This window comes from Diuraphis noxia, unplaced genomic scaffold (assembly GCF_037042655.1).
Source record: "Diuraphis noxia isolate RWA-SAM2 unplaced genomic scaffold, SU_Dnox_SAM2 contig0004, whole genome shotgun sequence".
In the NCBI taxonomy this organism is placed as follows: Eukaryota; Metazoa; Arthropoda; class Insecta; order Hemiptera; family Aphididae; genus Diuraphis; species Diuraphis noxia.
Genome location: NW_028301714.1, coordinates 58,620,814 through 58,641,088, shown reverse-complemented (window position 1 = coordinate 58,641,088; position 20,275 = coordinate 58,620,814). Strand labels below are relative to the sequence as shown.

Below are 20,275 nucleotides of genomic sequence, written 5' to 3'. Positions count from 1 at the left end.
CTACGATAAGTACAACTTATAATAAACTTTGTATTCAATTTTAAAGATTTTTTGGACAACCAAATTTTGTTATTGAAATTCCAATAAGAAAAAACATAGAAAAATTAAAATTTTCAACTGTCTATAAATAGCTTGAAAAAGTCAAAAAAATTAGAAAATTTAATCGCAAATAGGTAACGCTAATATAAATATTTGGTGAAATTTTCAAGTATTTATGATGATTCGTTTTGGAGTTACAGCAAAATAAAAAAATCAATTTTGTCGAAAACTGATTATACGTAAAAATTCTCGTTTTTACGTTATTTTTTTTAAGGTTTTTTCTACGCTTTTCAAAACTATTGGAAATTAGATGAATTTGGGCTGAAGTCAAAAATGGAAACATTATTTCTACTCCAAAATGTGATAGACACAAAAAAACATACGTATCATTGTAAAATTAATACATTCCTCACTTCGCCTAGAATAAAAAAAAAAAAAAAAATGTTTATCTAAGTTTGTCTTTCAGTCCTTTCAGATGAATGATTTCAATAAAAGAAACTGTGGGTACTGGGTGTTGAAGCTTCTTACTTTTACAGTTATTAGAATTCGAAATAGCATAAATGATGAGTATATTTTAAATAATTTTATAAGTAAAAAACCAAGAAAATATGTTAGACCTAGCCACCTAGGACATATATAAATGACCGTGACGTCTATCCGCGATAATATGTTTTGTTATCTATCTCAGTTACATGTTATTATAATAAAATATTATCTATGTACCCGGTGTTATACTGATAATAGGTGTTATCATTATTCAATTATCAGAATTTTTCATTAGACATATTCACATATTCAGATGAAGAAAACATTAACCCTTGTTAAATGTTAAATAAGTGGCAAGTGAAGTTGGATTGAATTTAAAATGTAAATTGTAACACCTGTAAATAAAATACCTTACGGTCTTATTATATTTCGTCATTGACCTGAGTATAAAGTTTATTTATTTTATAAGTGTTATTGTTTACGCGCAATATTTTAATATAATCTAATAAGTCAAGTTCATTACATAAGTATTATAAATTTGATTTGTAGTCGTTTATTTTTTATTTACCATAATTGTTATTATATAATTTATAATGTTTGTGATGCGGCTTTGGCGTACCAGTATATTTGGAGAGAGTTTATTAAGAACAGTATGCCACAGCGTTCATCTTTCTGAAGTTAGACAATTCTCAGAACCCTTATATCAACAAAAAGTCAATATCAGATATAATAAATTCAAGGGCCATCCGTATGCCACATATGACGCATTGAAATGTTGGAACTGTCAGACGTTATTAGACATCAGACCTTGTCTGTTTTGTAAAAATTGCTCATTAATTCAGTCACCCAGTGATCAGAATTTAAATTATTTTGAGCTATTTAACATAAATGTTCAGTACGACATTGATACTGCACAGTTAACATCAGAGTTTAGAAAACTACAAAACCTTATGCATCCAGACAGATTTTCTAACAAAACTGAAGTGAATTTTGTCTTACCAATGTATTTAATTTTAATTATATCATATTTTTATTGAATTATGTTTTAGGAAGAACAAGTACTATCCGAATCATTTTCTTCTCTATTAAACAAATCTTATACAACTTTAATGAATCCACTTCAAAGAGGCATTTATATGTTAAACCTTGGTGGTTTGAGTGTTGAAGAAGATTCTATAACAATGGATACCACTTTTTTATACGAAATAATGGATTGGAATGAAAAAGTTGAACAAGTTGATACAAAAGAATCTTTAAAACACCTGAAGAAAGATGTTGATGATATGTTGTTTGTCTTATACACGTTAGTTGATAATTTAATAAGAAATATTTTCATAGATTATAATTAATATTTGTATGTTAATAGGGAATTATCAAAAGCTTTCAGCGAAAATAACCAAACTCAAGCAAAAGTAGTATTATCAAAAGCCAAGTTCTTTACAACATTGCTAGAAAAAATCAAAGATAAAGATGACTTATAAAAAAAAATTTCAGTATATTTTTCAAACTGCTAAAAAATAGTTTCAAAAATATTTAAATTAGAACATTTCAGACATTAATATTATTATGTTGTAAAATATTTATTTAATTTATTAAAAAAAAAAAATACATTAAACATTTTAAAATATTTTTTGTGAAATAGATAAATTGAGAGTAGCTAGTTGATTGGTCCACTTATCTATGGCTGCAAAACGATTGGTTGCAGAATCAACTAGTGTTAAACTTAACACTTGATTTGTCTGATCAATGCGCCCTTTAATGGTTCTACAATATGAATGATATCAAGTAAGAATAGTATTTAACAATATAAGTAAACCATGTTATACTTACCCATCTAGAATACACGTAACTAAAAGACTTTCAACATCACTTTCTTCAATATTGAGTTCTTTTGCAATGTATGGTATATGAACACGAGTATAGGGTTTAATTAATTTTATCAATACCTGAGTACGAATATTACTTAATAAGGCTACAAAATAAAATACGTATTTAAGTATAATACACAAGTTTATAATTATTTGGCTAATTAGTCAATTTACCTTCAATGTGTTCCCTGATGAATGGATCATCCATTATATTTTTACGATGATTCTTTAAGATAGTTTCAAATTCTTTAATGTCATCATTCTGGTAAGCTTGGACTAAGTTAGTCATTGCTAATATTTCTGGATCATTTTTGTAAGGTTTAGCCTCTTGTGAATCAAATGGGTTGATACCAGATTTCATCAACCTTAAATTTAGATAAAAATTATAATTACTTTTTATAATTTATTATTAATATGGTTAATTTAAGACTGTTACATGTTTGCTAAAACTAGGTATTTTAAGCATGTTGTACGACGGGGACTTCCAGATTCATCGTAGTTTTTAAAAGCTTCAAAAAAATCAGTATGTGCTTTAGAGAAATGGCCTTCTTCTAAGTGCATTTTACCGCCACATTCTATAAAATATTTAACAAGTTTAATTTTTAATTTTGATTCTAATTATTTAATTTTTAATTTACCTCGAATAACACCCATAATCAAAGGATGTGGAATAGCAGATTTAATATGGAGAGACTGTTCGTAAAGTTCTTTTAATTTCTTGTTGTTTTTTTGTGCAGTATACATTTGTATTTCTAACGCATAAATTTCTAATAGTTGGGTACCCTTTTTAAGATCGTCTTCACCATTATCAGTCTAGATATATTATATGCAGTTTATTAAATAACATTTAATAAATAAATAAAATGAAGAGACACACACATATTGAAACATTTAGAATCAATATGTAACTAATATTGTATATGGATTACAAATTATTTAGCAAATCCAATAAGTTTTTAATATTTAATAGTTATTAAAGTTTGTATCAGAAAAACAACTACCAACAAAAAACTTATCACGTATCACTTTAATCCAGTTGCTATGAGTCAGTGGCGTATTTACAATTTTTGATTAGGGGGGGGGTGTCATATCATAATACAATAATTTATAAATATAATTATTATTATAATATTTAAATTTTTTAAATTTAAGGTCTCCAGACGCATTCAATAATTCTTTGGGTTCCCCCCCCCCCCATAAATACGCCACTGCTATGAGTACTTAGTTACACTGACATTCGGATTTTAAATACTAAACCTAACTTTAAATATCCACATTCCAAAAAGTAAAGATATAAACAAAATGAAAACCTTATTTGATTAAAAAAAATTAAAAATGAATAATGATATATCTTTTCTGTGGGCCAAATACATTTTGTTAAGAGGACGCCACACCCGCATGTGTTGTCTTCGTCTTTCAAGTGCGTAACATGGCAAATTTTATGCTCAGCAGTTCCAATTTAGCTCCATTAGTTTACAACTTGAAGTAAATTGACCTCTTATAAGAATTAAAGGTAACATTATTATCTAGGTTTTCACAGAGGCTTTTTTATTATATTTCAATTTTGAAGCGAGTTATGAGTATTTTTAAAACTGTGAATTGCTTGTATATCTTAAAATACTCATAACTCGCTTCAAAATTGTAATATAATAAAAAAGCCTCTGTGAAAACCTAGATAATAATCTTACCTTTAATTCTTATAAGAGGTCAATTTACTCCAAGTTGTGAACTAACGGAGCTAAATTGGAACTTCTGAGCATAAAATTTGCCATGTTACGAACTTGAAAGACGAAGACAGCACATGCGGGTGTGGCGTCCTCTTAATGGGCCACTCATTTGGTGAACCCTTCTCAAGAATTTAATAGGGTAGAAAAATCAAAAATAGAAATATTCTTTGCAACATAAAACTAAATATTTCAGTTTAAACATTCACAGCTAAATTGTAGATTCTTTATAATTAGGTAATGAAATAATGAAATTAACTTTAAATTTCATTTTTTTTGTATAAGAAGAGCAATAATATCTTAATGTTACTTAATACTAAACATTTATATTAAAACAAAAACTATGAAGAATACAATACTGGATAGTGGATAGTATTAGTAATTAAATATATAAACTAAGCAGATATATCTTACTTGACAAGAAGCATGCAACTGCTTCAGGATTTTTGTCAGTTTAGTGTAATCAGCTAAATCAAAATACAATTTACCCAATTTCGTATTAGTTTTGAACCAAAGTCTATCATTCTTGGCATCTTTCAATGCATCTAATGTTGTTTCATAGAAATTTTGCAATAAATCCATCTAAATTCAAAATGATGACACATATTTTAAATAAGAGGTTGAAACATCTATCATGTTAAATAAACTTACATTTTTTGAAGTTGAAATATAATCTAAAATTGAATTTATAGATTTTTCACTATGATTCCGAGTAACTGCAGTTTTTATGTATGTTAATAATTGCTTATAACGATTCATCATTTCATCAAAGTTACTCTGAAATTTGAAAATAATAACAATAATAAAATTCTTTACTTTATAAACCTGCTTAAATAAAATTTATTTCACTTTATTAAGTACAAATTACTTGCTATATATGTTTTTATACTGTAGATTTAATTGTATTTATAGAATGTATATAGATACATTAACATTTAATATTTTTTGTTTAGTACAAAAAATAATTATAATAATGTACATTTCTTAAGTGAAATATTCAGATAATAAAGTTGAATTTAAAACTTACAAGGCGAAAATTAATTTTGATCATTTGTTTCAAAGCTTTGAAACCCCATTCTCCTTTTTCACCAGCTTCCAGATCTAATACTTTTTGAAATGACACTAATGAAGCATTAGGATCCTTTTCTTTTAGCGATTTTGAGTTATAATATTGATTTTCCAAATCCACATCAGGCTCAGAATTGCTATCTTCTGAATATTCCTATTGATACAAATTTAGAATATATTTAATACATACTTAAGTTTGTTGTACTACACTTCAAATACTTATAATTAGAATTTAAATTCTATTATAAAAATTGAAAAGAAAAGAGTGAAGGTATTTTACGTAGTCATGGTGTATATTAAACTTACCAGACCATAATCTTCGTCATCTTCACACATGTATACATCTTCGGTGTCGGACATTGTAAATTTAAAATTAAATTAAATTTTAGATTACATAACAATTAACAATACTGGAAACCGAATAAATATTATAGTAAATCATTTAGTAATTACAATTACAAATTTCTATCAATTTCCATGTACATTGTACACGGTTCACGTTCACACGACTTACGATTCATTTACGTTATCGTCTATCGGGTAATGTTGTAAACATGAAAACAAGAGATAAGAGCAACAAACTCTGTTTAACAAAAATGTCCAATAAAAAAACACACTGGTAAAAGTAACTGGTAAGTGGTTGAAGGGTGGTTACTGGTTATTGGAATGTCCTTCGATGTTATCAACATTATTTATTTAGCGAAAATTTATTGAAAATTATTAAAATTAATGGTACACCGATTTTTGATTTTTGATCATTGATCTAAGTTAAATTAACATTGCACTAATTATTGAATCAGCAGCATTTCAACATGGCTGTTTCCCGTGTGATTAACGGGATGTTGCGAACTAAAGTTATTTATTCAGTGTCTAGTAGGAGTGTTGTATCGCATGAACCCTGGAAGCCCGGCCCGTATCCAAAAACCGAAGAGGAACGACTAGCTGCTGCAAAAAAATATGGTCTGTTACCGGAAGAGTATGAACCACACCCCGATGATGGTTTAGGTTTTGGTGACTACCCAAAGTTACCAGACATTGGCCAAGATTCCAAAAGTGAATATTATCCATGGGACTGCCCTGAACATAATAGAAATTTTGGTAAGCCTATAAAACAGTTAGTTATATTCATAATCTTGTTGTTGTGAAATGGTTTTTACTATCTCATTAATTTTCTTAGGTGAAATAATGCACGTTCATGCTGACATGTGGGGCTCAGATAAAGGAGACCCAAATTATAGAGAAAAAGCTAGATTCCCTGATTGGCAGAGAGTATTATCATTGTTCGCAGCAGTTTTTGGAATAAGTGGATTGATGCTCTCTGGGGATTATGTTTGTAAACGATATAGACCATTTATGCCTAAACAGTGGCCTCAAGAAGATGTGAAATATTTTACTTATTCAGATAAATATTTCTGAAATTGTATTACAATAAAGTTATATCTGCATAGTAGCTGAAACACTTTAAATTTATTTATACGTTTGTTATACAATTTAAAGTTGAATAAAACATACATGAAATCAATTAAGAGTGTAATAATTAATAAAATACAACTACTTATTCGATTGATAGAATCTAATAACTGTTCATTGAAGGAAAAATTAAAATTAATAAATACCTATTTTCTATTTGTAAGAGTGTAAGTGTTGTTGTTGTAATTTCTAATAATAAACTAAGAAATGTTTGAATTTATATTTAGTGATTTTTATTTCATAAGTTAGTTAATATATTGGCTACTAGATTCAAAAACTTAATGATATCAAATCATAAAAAAAAATTATTTTAATAAATATTAAATCAATTAACTTTATAATATACAATATTATAATTTAAAGCTAGTCAGGGTCATTCTGGTTGGTCTGTAGAAAGTTTTCCAGATAGCCTGGAGACTATTATGTTGATATTTTTTATAATGAAATATTTACTAAAACAGAAATGCATAAATAATTTATATTTTACTTCTAAAAATTGTTCAATTAGGTATATGATATTAGATTTTTACAATTACCCACCAAAAAAATCAGACTGTGTGTGTTTTTCTTTTGAGGATAAAGTTCATGAGAAAATTATGGGATCAGTTCAATTGTCATTGTTTGACAAATGATATAAAGTAATATAACGTGTGGTCGTGCTGGCAAAGTATGATCAAGTATTTTAAAATTATAATGAATTTCTAACTAATCTACTTATGCCCTATCTCAATTATCTCCAAGAAATTTTGATTAAGTGTACTATTTTCTATTCTGATTGATTTTTAATTAAATTATTTATCAAAATAAAAATTTTTGTTTTAAAGAATTAAAAAAGGTGGGTAAAGAGTTACTTTTATGCTGTACAATAGGTATCCAAAGAGATCACCAATGGATGTGTTAAATTTGAATTTTATGATGTACAAAAATGATTTCTAATGAAAACTACCTATATCATATATCTGTCAGACTTTTTACTAAGTATATTTTATGATATTATATTATTATATTATGGCTATTAAAGTAATTTATTTTACTATAAGACATTAGTAATACAATTGGTCAAATTAATTTTCGGCAAGACAATTGCATTATATTGTAATACATTTAATAATATACTTTAAAATTTTTAAGTAATAAAAATAGTATTTTGAAACTTTTTTCTTTGTTCATTATACCTAATATTGTTTTGTCTAAATTTGAACTTAAAATATCAGGAGAAAAATCATTAAAGATTTTTAGATTTCAATATGTACTACTTAATATGAGAAATTAGTTAAATTTTCAATCCATAAATGTAAAAATTTAATGTTTTATACATTTTTAACTAGGTACGAAATATTTTTCAAATGTTATGGGTTTGAATGAATTTTATCAAAATTTTAACTTTAAGCGTTTATAAAAAAATTCATGCATAATATGTATCATAAACAGGGGCGGACTGAGGCCCTGAAGGCCCAGGTGGGTATAAGTTTTAAAACTACCAGACAAGAGACTCGCGTTACAATGTTTATTTTAAATAAAATAACTTTTTAAGGAACTTATAACAAAATGAAAAAATTCTATAGGTTTATACTCAACTAAATTTAACATAATAAAATAAAACAAATTACTTCAATATTAAAATGTTTAAACTTTATTATACAAATAAAATTAATAAAAAAAATTTTTTTTATATAACCAAGTTCCACATGATAAAAAAACAAGTTACTTCAATATTTAAATCTTAAATCTTTTTCAATACAAATAAAATAAAAAATTTCAAAAATAAATGTATTGTTTTTAATTTAAACACTATTTTTAATACTAATTACTATTATTGTTTTAAAAAATTAATAAATTACAAATATTCCAAAAATGAATCTAAAATAACTTTCATAGCCTTCGCGGCTGCAGTCTGACTGTTCCAGTTACTTAATTTTTGTAAATAGTACCTATTGTAATATTGTAGTCTTTGTTTTTGACTTTTCATGGTAATGATTACTGTGTGGAATTGAAAAATTATCAAACATAATAAATATAGCTCGAGGCCCCAACATAAAATGTCTAGAAGGCCTGGGTGGGTATGGCCACTTACCCGCCCTGCCAGTCCGCCCTTGATCATAAATATTCTTTAAAAGCTATAAGATCCAAATTAATAGAGATTAGTATAATTTGATTTTCTGTAATTAGCTTTAAAAAAATACCTTACTGTTGCAAAATTAAATATCTGAGTCAGTAAAGGTAGAGTCTTATGATTACAATTTAAATTAATGGTTTTTATGGATTTAAATTAGAATAAATAATAAGATTTTTTTTTTAATCATCCCGCGGCAACCAAGGCAATTGGGAAGGGGGTAGTACTGTAGGTTCTTGTGGAACTGTAGGTTGGTTTTATACGTGGGAGAGAGTTTTGGCAGAATTTCTATTGGGGGGCACCCGTAGGTTTCTGCCATACCCTGGAGTGGGGGATGGCGGCACTTGTTCTCCGGGCAAGTCATGGTGTCTGGAGAACAAGTGCCGCCCGATGGTCGAGGATCGAACCCGATCCGGCTGAGCCACAGCCGACACGGTAGACAACTCGACCACCTCGTTCCCCATAGTAAGATTTATAATATATTTATCACTTTATTTAGTGTAAAAAAATTTGTATTTAAATTTAAATAATTAAAAAAAGATAAAATTAAGTAGGCTTTAAAATAATAAAATTGAAGCGTCTAAGACATAAATGTTTTGGTATATTTCATAATATGTGGTAACAAGTGATATTACAAACTACAGTATAAACATTAAGTGACTGTTGAAAAATTTATAGGATTACAATTAACAATTAAATAGATTACGTATTCAATGATCTATACATTTAGTAGTAAATATTTAGTAATATGTATACATATATGTTAAAAATAAATAAAATATAAATAATAACACAGATTAAACAAAGATTTGAAGTTATACTTAAATGATACTTTATCATAGTAATATAGTAATGTGATAAAATAAACTATTATAATATGATGTTACATTTAAAATTTAAAATCCAGATTAAAAATATCAGATATTTAACATAATATGAGCCAATTTATTATTATTTATACACTACATTTTCAGCTGTTTATTATACAAAATAAACAATGTAAAATACATTTTATTTACTGATGAGATAATACTAATTTATGGTGTAAATCATGAAAGTAGGAATCTTAAAACAATATATTAAAAATAATATTGGCATTTTTATTAATTTTAATCTGGATCAAAAATATAACTCATAATAAATAATGTAAATAAGTCTAATGATACATTGCACAAAAAGAGGTAAAAATACTAAAAAAATTAATCCTGGTGAGTAACTTGGAAGTTTCTAAATAAATCATATAATTTATATTATACTTCTTTGTCTGTTTCATGAATTTGTATAAGAGATTCTGCTTGTTCAGCATCACTATCTCTAAGCCTGTAGATGAAAAAATATTAATATAAATAATATATTTTTTAATAATTTTTTTTGTTTATTCACCTAATTAAATTTTTTCTCCGGCAACGGCTTAGACAATTGTATTCATTTTGATTATAATTAAATCGGTAGGTTAACCATATTAGAGAAAAGTAAGAAAAAGTTGTAGGAACTAAACCTAAATAAAATGATGGTAACAAAAAACGTTCATAATCAGACTTGTTTTGACTGGAGATGCCAGACAGCATTAAAGACATTGGTATAGTTAGTCCTATAGACATTGTTGCTATAATTGATGATGTCAGCAAACATCCCCTAACATAAAAATACAAATTAGAATGGTTAAATAAAGTATGTACAACTATTTATTTTACCATAACCATATGACTTCAGGCAATGTTGCTTTTATGACTCCATTTATGAATAGTGATATTGCTTGTTGTTTGTTAGGCCATTCAAAGGTTTCAAGTTCAAAGTAATGAAGAAAAATAAAAAGCGGCCAAAACATAAGAACATTAAACAGACCAACAAGCCCTAGAAATAAAATAAATTATCAAATCTTATGTATTATGATACACAATAGAGAAATCAATTAGCATAATATAAAAAAATTACCAAAGTACAATATGATGTCCAATTTGTCTTCGTGATCTACCCAAGATCGTAATGTAACAATATTTAATGCATAAAATATAGCACTACATAAGGATAATGCAAATCCAACATTAATTTCACTAAAACTAAAATGAGAATCAGGTAATGTAATTATAACCTGTAAATATAAGATAATTAATAACATTATTTTTAAGCAAAAGCAAAGACATACAAATTTATAGAAGTTTGTTTAAAATTTTGTTTTTAATAAGTGTTTAAATCTTATTTTAAAGTAATCAAGTAGTATTTACTTTTATAAAAGTAAAATTTAAATAGTATATCAAATAATATATTTTATTTTAAACAAACTATTGTTATTGTTTTTATCATTTAAAAATTAGTACAAACATTTCCAGTTATGCTGAATAATACAGTTAATAGTTTAGCAACTGTAAAACGATCTGTTGAAGGTGTAACAAAAAATAGAGATAGTAGAAGAGTGAAAAAACTAGTTGTGGACAATACAACAGACACTAGATTATGTTCCATGTAAACCATAGACAATTGATGTAATAAATTAGCAACACCCCACTGGAAAAAATAATAATCAAACAATATATTAACATAATTTGTATTAACTCTTAATGCAACATTATTTTATGCAGTATTCAAAAATAATTTTTTAAGGGATAGAATATTTGATTTACATATAAAAATTAAAAAAGATAATGTGATTAAATTTAATATAATAATGTTAAATTTCTATTTCAATCTCAATAATTAAATATCATATTATCATAATAGACACAAGCTCAATCGATTTATATTTATAATTTATAAAGGTATAAAATAATTGACTTATTTTGTGTTGTTTATTTTAGAAAGTTAAATGTAATATAAATATAATAATACATAAATATGATCACATAACGTAAAAATACATTGAATTTGATCTTGAATTGTTAAGATCTATACTTGAATACTTGATAACAATTTTCTAGTTATAATTATGTTTTAATTTAAGCACTTGGGAATAGTGGAGAGGTTAAATTAATTGACACTAATTTAGTAACAAATGTCAGTATATAAATATATTGTAATTCTTACAAGTGGAGCTACTGTGAAAGCTAGCTTTGCAGTTTGATGTAGATTTAGTAATTGCCTAGATAAACGACAAATTTCTCGTGCTCTTATTGTAGCAGCATAAGATAAACGAGCCATTAATGCTTCTGTAGCTTCTGTTTCAGATAAATGTCTAACCTATTAAAATTAATAAATAAATAGATTTTTGAAAGAAATTTGTTGACCAAAAACACACTTATTTATCTATTTATTTAAATAGAATTGTATTACCTCAGCAACTTTGTTAAATCGAACAACTTTATTTTTTGGCTTAGCAGTTCCTGAATCATCACTCTCTGTACCAGAAGTCAAACTAGGATTTTTGATGGGAACATAACTTGCTGTGCTCTGTATAAAAATGTTTAATTGTTTGTAAAATATAATGCAAAATAATTTGTAATTTAAATTCATAATACATGTGTAGGATAAAATACTTTTAACAAACTTAACAATTTCTAATAACATAAGTACAAACTAATAATTCATATAATGTATATACTAATTAAAAAAGCATGATTATCCCAGTTAATAATTTTGCATGCGTACTTTATAAATAAATTTATCAATAAGAAAAATATCAAAGCTATAAAAGAATTATTTAATTCTACAAATAGAATGTTTATAAGATGGTGTTAAAACAGGTTGATTTGCGGATATTTGTATTTTTATAGGTAATTAAAATTACTCAAATTATCAATAAGAAATCAAGTATAAGTGGATCCCCAAATTTTAAAAATAGAAGTTTTATTGGACATTACAAGGTTATATTATTATATAATTATTATAACAAAAATTGCAGTTACTATTGCATACAAGCTATGTCTCTATTATTTTTTTAATTGTGAATGTTTTAATTTAAAATAACTCAGAAATATCTTTAGGAAATTTAAATGTTTGTTCTGTACAGAATAAATTAAAAATTACTTGAAACTTCAATAAAGATTATTCAAAGTTCTTGCATAGATTATATTAGTGATTTTATTAATTTAATGACAAATTATTAATAGCAAAAATAAATTGCATGATTAATCAATCACTACAATTCACATATAGATTAATTTTTTGAACTCAAAAGAAGATATTTTTAATTCAAATAATATTGACCAAAATTCTTACTAATCTTTCAGTTTCATCAGTAAAAACATTATCATCTTCTTCGTCATCATCTTCATTTTCGATTGTATCAAAATTAACAAACTATAACATCATAATATAGGAATTTTACATAGAATAAAGAATTAAGTACATATACCTAAAATTACCATATAATTAGTTTGGTTTCCACAAGGCTTTCGTATTTCTTTAAATATAATATATATCAAAAAGTAGAGAGTAAATATAGATGCTTTGGTATAGGCGAAAAAAAACGGCTTTTTGTAATCATCAGTTTTGAAAGGAACAAACTGAAAAACAAAATACATTTATCTTAATCACAATAATTAAAAATTGTAAAGATTTTTGAAATGTTTATCTATATTTTATAATCTTTTATAATTAATTCTTAATTAAATTTAAGATGTGACAACACTAATTATATTTGTTAGTTTAAATGAGAGCAATATTATTTCTAGTCTTATTACGTTTATACAACATACGTTAATGAATTTTGATGACATTATCCATATTATGTCTGCCAACAGTAATAACAACAAGCCAAATGTCAGTCTTTGGGACAGATTGTGCATTTTTTGCTGGTAATTTAAAAACCTTTATGGCAAGAATAAATAGCATAAATCCATTAGACTACCTAACTTCTCAAAATTACACAACTAAAGTATTACAAGTACATTGAACTAGTTAAACTAGAATACACGATTACATTTAATGATCACATTTCTGCAATGTTTTTGAATAAATATTTGCATACAAATAAATAAGGAACAATTTACATGTTTTAATTTAATATAGGCATTTGCCCTTAGCCCATACTAAGTAGTAACTAGTAAGTAATAAGTACTATACTATAATATATAATAATAATAAATATTACGTATTTACGTTATCAATTAAATGCCAAACATTTATGTTATCACTTATCGGTTCACTAGTATTATCACAGTAAAGTTAATCTGCTTAATTTATTATCATACAGTTACCATAGATCTTGTACCATAGATATAAATACTGCCACTATTCTTGGCGGTTGCACAATGAGCACGGATATGACGGTTCTGAATGTTCTTAAAAATAATTAAAAGAAAGTCGTGTCACATTAGTGCCTCTATAATGTGATATAATGTTTAATTAATGTAAAACATTAATGTTAATATGTCACTTGCGTTTTTAAGATTCCATGTAACAATTATCATATTTTAGAATAAATTTAAGAATTATATCAGCATAGAACAATACTCAGTAACCTAACCGTATTTTATTATCTACTAGCTGCCATCGGAAACTCGCTGTCCTGAAACTCGGCGGTCCGTGAGACTCGCTGTGAGTGGTTGGTGTTGGCTGGAAATGATCATGTCGTAGTTTATTTTTTAACAAAAAAAATGAATTGTTGGTTGAAAAACAAAAATTGTCTATGTGATAAGGAGTTTTGATAAGACTCGGTGTTGGTGATCACGTTCCGAAGGCGGGAAGTTTGAATTTCGAGTTTGAGTGTCTAGATTTCTCACATTGCCCACGGAAGTCGGCAATTGAATAATACGGCCTCACGTCACCATAGGCGTAGAATGGGGGGGGGGCTAAGGGGGCTATAGCCCTTTTTTTTGTTAAGCCCCCCTAAAATTCTTCTTAGCCCCTTGTGTAAAAATGAACTATTTTATACGTCCATGGTCCATGTACTATGAGAACTGAAGAATAATTGTTCTATTATTTATTTTTATTTTTATTTCCAAAGAATATTTTATATGATAATTCAAATTTTAAATTATTCAGTTATTTATACATTATATTACATCGATATCATTAGCAATAATAATATTTTGTTATAATATTATGTTATTTATATATTAAAATATGATATACACTGAATTTCCACTTAGTGTGATTTATGAATATAGCTAATAATCATCATTAGACTAGTATAATGTTATCGCCATCGTCTATCGATATTTCTGGGAATAATACTATTTAGGATAAAAATAGTCCAATTATAGGGGCAGCGACAGCGACTATTTTGTTAGTAATATTACTGGTACTGAATGTTCTGTTGATAATATGGATGAAGGAATGAGTGATGAAGACGCACAGTTTGAATACTGGAAAATTAATGGTTATTTTAGGATACTTGACTGTGTTATATCTGGTTTGAGAAGCAGATTTTCAACAGAAAGCTTGAAAATGGGACTTAGTATTGATAACTTTATGAAGTTAAAATATCCTGAAAGTTTATATTTTATTGAACATTACGAGGTTAGTAAAATATATAAAAATATATAATATTTATGTTAATATAAGATTTTGTTTTTAGAAAGCTTTATGTATTGATAAGGACCAACTTAAAGCTGAAATGCTAATTATGAAAAATTGTATTGATAAAGATAATTTTGATATAGATTCATTGTATCAGAAATTAACAAAAAAGTTTTTCCAAATTTATATAAACTATTACAAGTAGCACTTACTATTCCAATAAGTTCTGCGTCATGCGAAAGATCGTTTTCAGTAATGCGGCGAATAAAAACATGGCTTACAAATTCTATGACTAATGATAGTTTTGAAAATCTATCATTACTTCATATTGAAAGGGACTTAGCTAATATTATTAATTCTGAAGATGTTCTTAATATATTTGCGCAAAAAAGTAGACGTTTAAACTTGATAGGTACTGTAGGTAATAATTTCCTAATTAAAATGTTTTTTTTTTACACTTAATTCAATTATAAAATATGTATTTGATAATATGATATATGGTATTTTATTTATTTATATTAAACTTAAATATATGCTTATTTAGTTCTTTTTATATTTTATTCCTTTAAATTTTTCTTTAGTTAAATTGTTAGTACTTATATATGTTTGTACCCAAATTATAGACCTAGCCCCTTCGCTGAAATAATTCACAAGAAATTCCAGCAGCATCATTGATTCTACGAGGAAAAAAAGGCTATAGCCCCCTCAAAAAAATCGACCATGCTACGCCTATGCACGTCACATGTCCGGTGCTTTTTTGTATGTTAAAAAAAAATTAATTTTGAAGTGTCAAGCAAGTCAGTCAACACAGATGAACATCGATTAATTTTCAAGTAAGCCACTCAAGTTGGACAATGTGCTACATCAATTCAAGTATGGTATGGCTAAGTGTTGGTGATCGCGTTTCGAAGGCGGGAAGTTTGAATTTCGAGTTTGAGTGTCTAGATATGTCACATTGCCCACGGAAGTCGGCAATTGAATAATACGGTTCCACGTCTCATGTCCGGTGCTTTTTCGTATGTTAAAAAAAAAGTAATATTTTGAAATTCATTTTGAAGTGTCTAGCAAGTCAGTCAACACAGATGAACATCGATTAATTTTCAAGTAAGCTACTCAAGTTGGACAATGTGCTACATCAATTCAAGTATGCAGACACGACGATAAGTGGAATTAATATTTAAGGAATACTGAATAGGTATTTTAGTATAAGGCGGATTTCATAGACATTCAAAAATCATGTTATGCGTGTAGCCGTGTAGATAGTAAAGTTTTATGGTATAATGTTAAGTTATATAAAGAATGATATTTGATCGAACGGTGTTTAATGTTTTTCTATACATAAATATATTGTTATCCAAGGCGCGTTTTACGACACGGTCTCTGTCTATCTCCCGTATCCACTATTGATCTCTGTCAAACGCACCTTTCGTTTAATCGCGCAGTTGTCGATACGTCCGTTATCGTATGTAACCAATTTAGAAGAGTGATGGAAAATACTTTTTTGGCAACAGGCTATGTGATCGGGAGACGGTAAGACTAATTTCATTTAACAATCTAGCGGTAATCGAGTAAGTAGACCTTTGTTGATATTAAATATTTGTTTAAGGTACTTTTATATATATTAGATTTGTCTCACGTTTTTTAAAATTTATTTTCTTTTTTAAATAATTTTAATATTTAATATGATATTCTATCCCAGAAAATATTCGATAACCATTTAGTAGAATATCGTAAAGTTGAAAGGCATTTTTCGGCACATGTGCGTTTGAATCAATGTGAATTTTTGTAGGTATTCCTTTAAGTTAACTCAAACACGTAACACTGCTGTAAAGTAATGTATGAGAAAATCTTTTTATTTTTTTTTTTTTAGTCATTGCACTATGCACTGTGCAGTGGTCATTCCAGGCCACGTGTTCAGTTTTTTGTTTTTTATTTATAATAATTTATAATGATTTATAATTTCTTAAAATTTGGAAAAGTTAAAATGTTCGTGCGATAATCAAAATCAAAATTTTAAATCATCTTCGTAAATTATCGTAAAGCAGAAATCCTTTTGCTACGTGTAGAACGGTATCCCTTTACGTAACATGCACTGGTATGTAGAATTATTTCTGCAGAAATGTAAATTGTTATTGAAATCGCTAATACTCTATATATGTGGTTACAATCACAAAAAACACGTGTTCCAGGTTGTTTTGTTTTTGTAAATTCTTAATGAATAGTGTTTTTTAAATTATTGTAGGTATCACAGTCCCTAAAATTGTGTGTAGTACGAAAAATTCAGCGTGCAGTACGAAATTTAAAAGTGTGTTATTCACATTAAACCTTTATATAATAATATATTCTATACAATTTTAAAATAATAATATTAATACAGGATATCAGAAAGTTCTTCGACCACAAAGAATAAAAAAAAAAAACTATAATTCACATACCCCATATAGGTAATTTAAATTTATTTTTATTTATTTCTGATATTATGTATTATTATTTTCATGCATTTTGTACACTTAAAATGATGAGTTTTATATAAAAAAAAATTTTTCAACAAAAATTCTATTCACAAATTTGTTTAAAGAACCTTTAAATTTGATATATAGAAATTCTACTTTATTTAAATAAAATTATTTATTGTAAATACATATTAATATTAATTGATAGGTTGATAGGTACAATGTATAATTTAAATTTGACTGATTTGGGACTATGTGTGTATTGTGTAGTACGAAAATTTGGATATTTTAGGGACTGGAAGGTAACCAAAATCAATAATTAAAAACCACTCTGTATAGTCAAAAGGTAAGGTTAGGTTTATACCGTTAAAACTATTGTTCACCATAATTTTACTTTAAATTTAATAAAAAAAAAAAAAAAAACGATTCTTATGGGCCATACAATTGTGGCTCTTGGGTTAGAATTTTATAGTAACATCGCTGCGCTGACAGCCTCTTAACTCGAAACACGTAACGTACTAACGTGTACCTATACGCAGAATAGTTTCTATGGAAAAATAATTTTTTTTGTGGAAGTCACTGCATATGTAATGTGTGTAGTTTGTCGTTGTAACAGGCCACGTGTTCAGTTTATTTTTCGTTAATTCATAATGATGTGTAATTTTATAAAAATTTTGTAGATCTGTAGATGAAAACGTTTCTGTGATAACCAGAGTCAGTGTGTAGTAAACGATTTGTTGAAATGCTGTATAGGTTCTTAAATGTTGTACATCCTACACGTCACAGAAGTAGAATAATTAACTGCGAAAATTATTCATTAAAATTTTTTTTTCTGTTTTAGAATGAAAGTCGTTCAAAACTTTAAATTTTTTGGGAAGGGTGTACAGGTGTACAATGCACCTGTATAGTAGTGTATACTCTTCCAACCCTGGCCGCTGCTTGCAAGGAGGAAAAAAAAAACCTCAGTGAGTAGACTCGTACCAAATACAAATTTCGATCAAGTATGCTATTAATGAAATTGTACATTGTTTATTTGTGTTTCAGGATGTTTTAGGTGTAAGAGGAGGGGTCACATAGTGCGGAATTGTTTTGGTGAGTATGTGTGATATTACTGATATTCTACCACGACCTGCAGTTGTATTTAATATTAATCATTTTTACAGCACCACCGACTCCTGGACGGCAATCTGTGCCGCCCCCTCCCGCACCACCATCAACACCACCACCTAAGCCACCACAGTCACCAATTGTCACCGAAGACTCCGCCGTGTCTTCAGTGACAGATGGAATAGCGGTGGTGGAGGTGAAGGGTGATGTAATTATCTAATACTAATTTTAAATAGTTGCTGACGAAAATGCTAATTCAATACATTTTATAAATTTCAGAGCATGGAAACATCCAGTAAGTTTTCAGTTGAACAATATTAGTTAAATACAATGTTTTGTAATATTAAATTAATTTTATTTGTTTTCAGCTCAACAATAAATTTTTTTTTCAAATTATTTGGTTTTTTGTTGTTGTTTTTGTTAGTTTTTACTCTTTGTGAACAGATATATATCCATAAGATAATATCTATGATGTGTGGTGTGTATTAAATCGAAAGGCAATGTAGGTACGCAAATGTATATCGGGGTTTTGATCTTTGTGATCAAGCGTTTGTTCTTAAAAAGTTATGAAGTCACTCAACAGTTGAAAAATGAAGGGTAGAAAACTGTATGTTTACTCTCTTTTTCATTCGGAAAAAAGGTTGTGTACACAGGTGGAAACTTAAAACTATTATAATTAAAGGTTACAAATTATGGCATAGGGTATCATCATTGCATTAAAACAAATATAATCCGATTAATATAATTATTACGTATCTTAGTGTCTTAGTGATCTAATGTAAATAAAGCAACAGGTAATTATTAGTTTGTACTGGCGGTAGTAGGTAATTCATGAAATTTTTTCATATTAAATTGTATTATAAAGTTATTCATTAAAAAATAATGTCGAGTTTATGTTATATGCATGTAACAATAACACAAACAACATATTAAGTTTGTGGTATATTATATGATATGTAGAAAGTTATGAATACAGTTTAAGTCAAATAATATATTAAATATTAAATAGTGAGTTATTCATACTACATTTTAATGTTTAATCAAACATTATGTGTAGTAATCAAATTAATGAATCAACATAAATTCTTTTAATTAAACTATTACATTGAAATGGTAATTTTTCTGTGTTTTTTTTAACAAACATAAAATATGAATTAATAAATTAACAGTAATTCACTGTGAGTGTATAATACAAATTGGATTTCAAACATCATAGCATAAGATTACAACGTTATCAATTTATTAAAACTTACAAATCTTTTTAATAAATACAATGTTTACAATGTTACATGTTCAGTTGTCTTCAAAATGTATCATACAGATAGACATAGACAATATGGCTTGACGTTGCACACGACGGCGTCGTTCCGCAAACCTAAAGTCGCCCTCTCCACCACAACTACACCATACGATAAATTTATGATAGCGGATAATATATTAGGAGTATACCTATTATCTTCACTATACACAGGATAGTATAATTATAATAAGTATGAATAGTATGATAACAATCGTAAGTAATGGACCGATATTATATAATGTACTATATAC

At 27.1% G+C, this 20,275-nt stretch overlaps 5 protein-coding genes across 7 annotated transcripts; 3 read left to right on the top strand and 2 right to left on the bottom strand.

Annotated features, from left to right (window-relative positions):
• Positions 1-824: 824 nt before the first annotated feature.
• On the top strand, positions 825-2,142 carry Hsc20 (iron-sulfur cluster co-chaperone protein HscB-like protein, mitochondrial). Its single transcript, XM_015519246.2, has 3 exons — positions 825-1,508; positions 1,575-1,828; positions 1,892-2,142. Exons 1-3 carry the CDS (start codon positions 1,119-1,121, stop codon positions 2,004-2,006), a joined length of 759 nt encoding a protein of 252 aa, XP_015374732.2. The 5' UTR covers positions 825-1,118; the 3' UTR covers positions 2,007-2,142.
• On the bottom strand, positions 2,001-5,716 carry alien (COP9 signalosome complex subunit 2 alien). The gene is made up of 9 exons (XM_089226197.1): positions 5,492-5,716; positions 5,145-5,339; positions 4,769-4,894; positions 4,532-4,699; positions 3,032-3,206; positions 2,830-2,968; positions 2,568-2,758; positions 2,356-2,497; positions 2,001-2,289 (listed from the first exon to the last, which is right to left on the bottom strand). Exons 1-9 carry the CDS (start codon positions 5,543-5,545, stop codon positions 2,145-2,147), a joined length of 1,335 nt encoding a protein of 444 aa, XP_089082323.1. The 5' UTR covers positions 5,546-5,716; the 3' UTR covers positions 2,001-2,144.
• Positions 5,717-5,879: 163 nt separating this feature from the next.
• On the top strand, positions 5,880-6,875 carry ND-ASHI (NADH:ubiquinone oxidoreductase subunit ASHI). Its single transcript, XM_015521274.2, has 2 exons — positions 5,880-6,283; positions 6,363-6,875. Exons 1-2 carry the CDS (start codon positions 5,998-6,000, stop codon positions 6,599-6,601), a joined length of 525 nt encoding a protein of 174 aa, XP_015376760.1. The 5' UTR covers positions 5,880-5,997; the 3' UTR covers positions 6,602-6,875.
• A 2,738-nt stretch (positions 6,876-9,613) lies between these two features.
• LOC107169498 (solute carrier family 35 member F5) lies at positions 9,614-14,053 on the bottom strand. Of its 3 annotated transcripts, none has more exons than XM_089226769.1 (10): positions 13,915-14,053; positions 13,067-13,207; positions 12,921-13,001; positions 12,036-12,152; positions 11,790-11,942; positions 11,091-11,273; positions 10,704-10,860; positions 10,463-10,622; positions 10,152-10,403; positions 9,614-10,088 (listed from the first exon to the last, which is right to left on the bottom strand). In XM_089226769.1, the coding sequence occupies exons 1-10, from the start codon at positions 13,915-13,917 to the stop codon at positions 10,019-10,021; spliced, it is 1,317 nt and encodes a 438-aa protein (XP_089082895.1). In that variant the 5' UTR covers positions 13,918-14,053; the 3' UTR covers positions 9,614-10,018. The 3 variants fall into 3 exon arrangements, with proteins under 3 accessions (XP_089082895.1, XP_089082894.1, XP_089082893.1); XM_089226768.1 differs by having other exon boundaries at positions 13,901-14,043; XM_089226767.1 differs by lacking the exon at positions 13,915-14,053 and adding an exon at positions 13,400-13,767 and having other exon boundaries at positions 9,615-10,088.
• A 121-nt stretch (positions 14,054-14,174) lies between these two features.
• On the top strand, positions 14,175-15,677 carry LOC149056248 (uncharacterized). The gene is made up of 2 exons (XM_089226770.1): positions 14,175-15,164; positions 15,223-15,677. The coding sequence occupies exons 1-2, from the start codon at positions 14,970-14,972 to the stop codon at positions 15,367-15,369; spliced, it is 342 nt and encodes a 113-aa protein (XP_089082896.1). The 5' UTR covers positions 14,175-14,969; the 3' UTR covers positions 15,370-15,677.
• Positions 15,678-20,275: the final 4,598 nt, after the last annotated feature.

Excerpts from the sequence above, each read along its gene's own strand:
- LOC107169498 (XM_089226767.1), bottom strand. The coding sequence starts at position 13,489 with ATGCACAATCTGTCCCAAAGACTGACATTTGGCTTGTTGTTATTACTG. Across the intron at positions 10,623-10,703 it reads GGACATCATATTGTACTTTG|GGCTTGTTGGTCTGTTTAAT; the intron begins GTAATTTTTTTA and ends TTTTATTTCTAG. Across the intron at positions 10,404-10,462 it reads CCTGAAGTCATATGGTTATG|GGGATGTTTGCTGACATCAT; the intron begins GTAAAATAAATA and ends TTTTTATGTTAG.
- ND-ASHI (XM_015521274.2), top strand. The coding sequence starts at position 5,998 with ATGGCTGTTTCCCGTGTGATTAACGGGATGTTGCGAACTAAAGTTATT. Across the intron at positions 6,284-6,362 it reads TGAACATAATAGAAATTTTG|GTGAAATAATGCACGTTCAT; the intron begins GTAAGCCTATAA and ends TAATTTTCTTAG.
- LOC149056248 (XM_089226770.1), top strand. The coding sequence starts at position 14,970 with ATGGATGAAGGAATGAGTGATGAAGACGCACAGTTTGAATACTGGAAA. Across the intron at positions 15,165-15,222 it reads ATTTTATTGAACATTACGAG|AAAGCTTTATGTATTGATAA; the intron begins GTTAGTAAAATA and ends TTTTGTTTTTAG.
- alien (XM_089226197.1), bottom strand. The coding sequence starts at position 5,545 with ATGTCCGACACCGAAGATGTATACATGTGTGAAGATGACGAAGATTAT. Across the intron at positions 4,895-5,144 it reads TCAAAATTAATTTTCGCCTT|AGTAACTTTGATGAAATGAT; the intron begins GTAAGTTTTAAA and ends TTCAAATTTCAG. Across the intron at positions 4,700-4,768 it reads ATATTTCAACTTCAAAAAAT|ATGGATTTATTGCAAAATTT; the intron begins GTAAGTTTATTT and ends TTTTGAATTTAG.
- Hsc20 (XM_015519246.2), top strand. The coding sequence starts at position 1,119 with ATGTTTGTGATGCGGCTTTGGCGTACCAGTATATTTGGAGAGAGTTTA. Across the intron at positions 1,509-1,574 it reads GATTTTCTAACAAAACTGAA|GAAGAACAAGTACTATCCGA; the intron begins GTGAATTTTGTC and ends ATTATGTTTTAG. Across the intron at positions 1,829-1,891 it reads ATGTTGTTTGTCTTATACAC|GGAATTATCAAAAGCTTTCA; the intron begins GTTAGTTGATAA and ends GTATGTTAATAG.